Below are 6,492 nucleotides of genomic sequence, written 5' to 3' on the forward strand. Positions count from 1 at the left end.
ATATGGCTGCCCCCGCGATGCGAGCGCGCTGCGGCAAACTTCGTTTCTTCAGATGAAACACGACCGACGAAGCCGCGAAAGCGCTTCCGAATAGGCAATTGTGGCACACACCTCACAGATCTTTAGAACGGAAGCGAAAAACGTCGACCGAAGCGCGGGGCTGCTTCTATGCAGCGCCGAGAAAGACAGCCTTGGCTTGGCTATTCCAAAGTTTATCGGCTTGTTTATTGTTATTTAGAAAAAATATACCATGTCAGCGACTAAATTATACAAAAAAAAAGGTTAAATGAGCAAAGAAACAGGGTATTTTGCTTTGTTTGGGCGACAAAACAAAAATTCTTATCTTTCCTGCGGGTGAAGTTTTGGTTTACAGGCGCACGCGAAACGACCAGTCACGCGAATCATTCTCCGTCGAGGGAGATACGGTTATCGCTCAGCTAAAAGCCTTTCGGCTGCTGACGCTCCGGTTGTGCTGAGCGGGACGTAGGGGGCATAGCGGAGCGTCCAAAACGGTCAGCTAAAACTCTCTATTAAGGGGTAATACGTTCAAATGTACTTCATTGCTTACTATAACATAAACCAACTCCGTTTTTTGACGCGAAAATAATTTATTCTGCCATGATTTGTATTGAAGAAGCAATTTTCAGTTGCATTTGGTGTGGGTAAGTTTTTTCGAATTCGTTGCCTTCGCCCCTGACTTCCTCTGTTATCAACATTTGCTTGCAGATATTGTTGGACCGCAAAAAGTCTCTCATTTAACGCCGGCGATGACCCGATTAACATACAATTGTGTCCCTCCCGCAGGTGCAGAAAAAGATGGGAGATGAATTCCCACGCACTTAGAACCACGGAAAGAGCGTTGGGCTTCCTGGATCTAGGGGTTAACTACTGGCCAGACTTGTACGAAACGCGTCACGAGTAAAAGATCGCTTGTAATCGATTACATGTTACGGTAATCTTGAAATGACATGGTGGCTTCCTTTAAGCAGTTATGATCCCTGTAATTCAATTACTTTTTTCTGTAATCTATTACAAAATTACCAATTACAATATTTCTCGACTCAGGAATGTCGCTCTTACTATTCAAAGAAGCGGAGACGCGCTTTTTAATTTGACAAGGTAACGTACACCACTAAAATATGAATTTCCGGAAATCTGAGGTACATAACAATTTTTCTTACTCCATTTACTGGCGACCAATGCCCCGCCATATGTGTATATGTGCTACCGCAATAAAAAAGAGGTGGTATGAAAAATAACGTTGGAAGCAATCGCTTACTGCATAATATTTTTTGATTATTTTTAAGGCTGTAATTTTTTTCATAATCAGGTACTTTTTGCAGTGCGGTTAGTGTAGTTGTATTCGGTTATTTTATAAAGTAACCTGTACAAGTCTGCTACTGGCCAGCAAGGCACGTTCCCCCTTTTGTATTGTTTATTTTGCTGCCTGCGTGCGTGTTTGTGTACACGTGTTTTTGTTCGCCGGCATGTGTGCATGCTAATAATTTCATTTATTTGCAGTATCGTATTAGAATAAAAATTTAGTAACGCGCACACTAGAAGCGTTCGTGGGCTGATGCGGTAAGCAACGCATTGTTCGAAGAAGGAAGTGAGGGAGGAGAGATAGAGGCACATAGCAATATTTACTATGTTCCATGTAAAACGCGGGCAGAGAAGGCGGCAGCGTTCGCGACTATCAATCTGTACAGCGCATTCTACTATCTTGTGCCGTTTCTGAACCATTTATTGGTTGTAGGGTTTCACGCGCCGACGCAACGCAGGCGATGAGGCGCGCCATAGTGGAGTGCTCCGGATTAATTTTGACCACCTGGGGATCTTTAACGTTCGCCGAGATCTCGTACACACGGGCATTTTTGCTTTTCGCCTCCATCAGAAAAGCGGCCGCCGTGGACGGGAATCGAACGCGCGACCTCGGGCTCTGCATCATGGCTATTCAAACTTCGCACGGCGACGGCTAATGAGGATTGCGCCTCTCCCATTCTTTCTTCGTGGCCTGGCGAGGTCATACCGTGAAATATTCGACCTTCGAGAATACTTTCCTTTCTTTTTGTTCCCATTAAAAAAAATACGGAGCACCGAAGTGCCTTAACGCGCGAGACCGTGCTCTCTAATTTTGGTAATTTTTTATAGTTCGTGGATTAAAAAGGGCAAAGGAATTGGCTTGGCTGCGGATGGTCCTGAGCATATCTTTTTCCTGGCAGCAGGTACTTTGAGTTTATCGCACACGCTTTGCCATTTGCTTTGCTGGAAGTCGGGGAGTGAAAATTCTACTAATTGAGAACTTTTATAAATCCGGCCAGTAAGTCTAAATAGACCCAGAGCCTGCGCTGGGCACGTGGGCTTCCGCTGGTCATCGTATGAGTCCACGCAAATATTTTTTGTGCATTTCCTTGGTCACGTTCGGCACAGTTCTATGACGGCGTACGAGCAATTCCAGCATGCAAGAAATGGGATAGTTAATTACAGACTTACAAGTGAAAGAGTGACTGAGTCACTGAAATGAACTCACGTCCAATGATCTGTGGGTTCCGCTCCCAGACATGGACTCCGCTCGTGGGCCTGCCGAAAAACTCGTCCCGCACGCTGGCTAGCACAAGCAAGTATTCGTCCGGTTTCGGATGTGGATTGACGAACAGGTACAGTAGGCACATCGTCGACCCCGTCGAGCGACGATCAGTCAGTTCGGAGAAGAAGGATTCGCACCGGTAAAGAAAACGAGCCCAAAAAGGAGTCACCGGCCCGCGCGACGCGCTTTTCCGATGTCTTCTTTGAGCGCTGTGAAACGACCCGACGGAGACGGAATACCGGACACACTTTCGGTTTCGAGACGAACGCGTTTTCTCTCGCCGAACGACTCCTCCTCAGTTCGCGCGCGCCTGCCATTTTTGAAGCAGACGACAGCCCGTGACGTCATCGCTGCGCTCGACCAATGGCGGCGCAGGGATGGCTCGGCGCGCTCAGTTCGTTCTGGGGAACTCGCGGTTGCCCTTGAGATGGCTCGCAATGATGAGGAGCATCCACGTGCGCTCTTGTGTGGAGATTCTGTTTGCCCTGTCGTTCGCTGCTTCGGGCATCCGCCTGTCGAGTGCGAGAAGTTAGTAGAATTGTACTTCAAGGTTGGAACGGGATGGAGCTGTTAGCAGCATGCATCGGGCCGTCGGTGCCAAAGAATGGAAGAAGGAAGAAGTGGTGGGTGGGTATGCGACGAAATTGTGCTTAGAATCATGCTTATCGACGCGGAAGACACTGCTTGTTTAACTTGTCCGTATTTACCTGCGAGACAAGGGAGGAAACTTCTGCCTTGAAGTGTTCGTACTTATACGCACCGCCATTGCTGCCTTCGAGAAAAGAGGGCACAAGACAGTCAGTGTTGCGCAGTTGGGAATAATTATCTATATTTTGGTTTAAATTAAGGTGTGAGGGGAAAAATTTGGTCAGTTGGAAAAAACGGAAACACACCACATCTCCGTGATTCGTTCTCGGTTCATACGATTTCCCGGTAAGTACGCTCTCAATTGTGAACACTAAAAATTTCTCGTAGTACGACGTCCCTCACCGGATACTACGTTTTCCTGGATAGTACGTTTCTCCCTCGTGTTTTTTTTTTAAACGTTTCAACGAGGTTCTACTGTACCTTTCATAATAAAAGTACCGTTTTGGTTTATTAAGGACGATAACGTTTCTTGGGCCACCTAAACGCGAAAATTTTGGTCTGTCTGTCTGTCTGTCTGTCTGTCTGTCTGTCTGTCTGTCTGTCTGTCTGTCTGTCTGTCTGTCTGTCTGTCTGTCTGTCTGTCTGTCTGTCTGTCTGTCTGTCTGTCTGTCTGTCTGTCTGTCTGTCTGTCTGTCTGTCTGTCTGTCTGTCTGTCTGTCTGGTCGGCCGGTCCATTCAGCTGAAAGGTCAAAAGATGAAAGGACTCCTGAACAAAAAGCATACCTACGAAAAACAGTTCCGAACTAGACAAACTGGTGGCGTGCGTCATACCTATGAACGTTATTAAAAAAAAGCGTATGCATATTTCAGACGTTCATAACCGGCAGTAGCAACGTTTTTTTGTAAATAAGAATTGTCGTGGGGTTAGTTTTCGCGATAGCAAATGAATAAAAACGTAATAAAAACGATGTTCAAGAGGTAAGATAGATGTAAATACTGATAAAAGATGCCTCCTCGAGCTGTTTCAAGAACACTGCAAAGAAACGTTTCAAGTGTTGGAGCGCGACAAGTGTGAACGCGGGAATTTCTTATCGAATTGAACAAGCTTCCATTGCGTTCATAATGAGAAAGAGGGGCGAAGAACAACATGGGATGGAGACGAGAGAGCGGGATTTTTAGTGACGTTTATTTTTCTTTATTCACGCTAAGAAGCGACTTTCTGGACATGCTTAGTTAGGATCCTGCAGCCTAGATCACAGCTTTAGTACTCAGTTGAAAATAAACTACTAGGTTGACCAACTTTAAAGCCACTTCCTTATTATTACCGATCTAATGTATATATTTGAAAGCGGCAAGGGCTCACAACCCGCGCATTACATCTAATACGCAGAAAATGAAGGTTCCCACAAAGACACTGCAATGCAGTGCGGACCCGACATAGGCATACAGCTGACTCGGCCCTACGTTCTTTGTAGTAAGTTCCGACCGAGTAAAACATCCTTCGCGTTTACACGATCTTAAAATGCGTTGGTTGTAGTCGGAGATCCTTGATATTTCCCTTTTTCTCATGTGAGTAAATGCAGGTTTGATTAAACAACAAATGTCCTTTTGTTGCGTTTTTCGGAAAATTGCTTTGTGCAGAAAAAAAAAACATTTCTACCTCATTTTGACGTCCAAGGCGAGGATGGCGGGTGCTTAGGTGTCGATGACCTCTTCTTTTATTTGTAAGAGGATGTCCTGAGTGGACAAGTTGTGGCGGAACCCGTACATGGTGTCCGGGGATACTTTTCGTCTCTCGGTTGGTTCCTCCATGTGAGATGTCAGCCTGTCTAGCACCATGTGTTCCATTAGTTTGCCCGCGCACGAAGTCAGAGATATCGGCCTGATGTAGGGATATTATCCCCATGGGTTGGTTGAGTTTTGGAAGCATGGTGGCATCCACGTGTTTTTACATGGCCGCCAGTCTGCCGCCCTCCCAAATCAAGTTTATTTTTTTTCTTTATTTTCCCCAAGAGATCAACCTTTATCTTTTCGCTGGTGTTCCGTAGCATCTTGTTTGTTATTCTGTATTTTCCCAAGGTGGCGTTTAGGGACGCCACCCACCATGGATGACCGACAGTCATCCCGCGCTTCTTTCTTCCCATTCGATGGGAGCAATAAACTTTTTTTTTTCCTCCGCGTTTATTCCGCGTTTAGGAATGCGGGTAAAACGAACAGGACAATCAAGCCACACTGGCCGCAAGTTTGCAGCAAAAGCAGTAATGGACAGCTTAGAATTTCCTGCAATCGTTATTAAAAAAAAAACCCTGTAGCTGCAGCTGCGATTCGGCAGAGGAATAATGTCATATGCGTGGATTGGATTGGCATCTAGTGGCTCAGTAAAATGAATTGCATTTGTCGGAGCTGCAATCTATTAGCTTTCCGCCGTGATCCTGTGTTGTGTCAGCTTGTTTACCTATTTATATCAACCTGGCTTGTAAATAGAAAGCCACAGAGCTCACTGTCCAGCGTAGGAATATGCAGGGCCAAGACGTTTTCGTAGCATAGACGCAGAACTGGCAGTTTCTGTACTGTTTAACATGCGGTGCTCCAACTGACCGGAATTTAACTGTGCAAGGAATTTGCTTAAGTCATCTGTGCGCATATTCGGATACTTACTTAGACTCCGTCCATAAAACAAAACACAAGCCTGCCACCATCAGAGCCAATAGTATACGGCAGCCCTTTGTATTTTGCCTTGATACTGCTACGCCGATCACCCCCTCGAAAAGAAAAAAGAAATTCAGCATCTCAATGTCGAAACCATCTTCGTCACCGCCACCGTAGTCTTTGTCGAGACAGATGATTGATCAAAAAGTAAAATATAAAGCATCACAGTTGCTGGCTTCGTCTTCGTTCACGCGAGACATCAAACCCCATTGTTTGTCATTGGGTAAGCTAAGACCCACCTGTCCTTTTTTTTTATTCTTCACATAGCCACTAAATTCTTGCATTTAAAGTTGCCCCTCAAAAAAAAAAAAAAAACAATTGGCGGGGAAACTGTCGCCGACTTGAACGCCTCCCGAAAAAACTCAACCTCTCCGCAACAACATTACTAACCTCGAAGACTGGAGGATTTATGTAAATCACCAATTTTCGCCGTATACCCGCACTTTGCCCTCAGCATCAACAACCTGAATGTGAATTATCACCTCCCTTATCTCTGGGAAGCCAGAAGAAGCCTGCTTCGCTTATGGTAAAACGATAAGCGCAACAAACACATGTGACTCAGAATCGCCCTCCGTACTGCTTATTAAGCAGCCACCTAAGCGCTTACC

The 6,492-nt window shown here is 45.6% G+C and overlaps 1 protein-coding gene across 1 annotated transcript in view; it reads right to left on the reverse strand.

Moving 5' to 3' along the window:
- Positions 1–2,864, reverse strand: part of LOC144169427 (transport and Golgi organization 2 homolog) — a 67,441-nt gene extending 64,577 nt beyond the window's left edge. Inside the window, exon 1 of the mRNA XM_077698566.1 lies at positions 2,531–2,864. Within this exon, the coding sequence (XP_077554692.1) occupies positions 2,531–2,672 (142 nt within the window). The 5' untranslated portion in view covers positions 2,673–2,864. The remainder of the gene's footprint in view (positions 1–2,530) is intronic.
- Between the last annotated feature and the right edge of the window lie 3,628 nt (positions 2,865–6,492).

Source organism: Haemaphysalis longicornis, unplaced genomic scaffold, assembly GCF_048455015.1.
Source record: "Haemaphysalis longicornis isolate Haplotype H1 unplaced genomic scaffold, Haemaphysalis longicornis Haplotype H1 scaffold_2, whole genome shotgun sequence".
NCBI lineage: Eukaryota > Metazoa > Arthropoda > Arachnida > Ixodida > Ixodidae > Haemaphysalis > Haemaphysalis longicornis.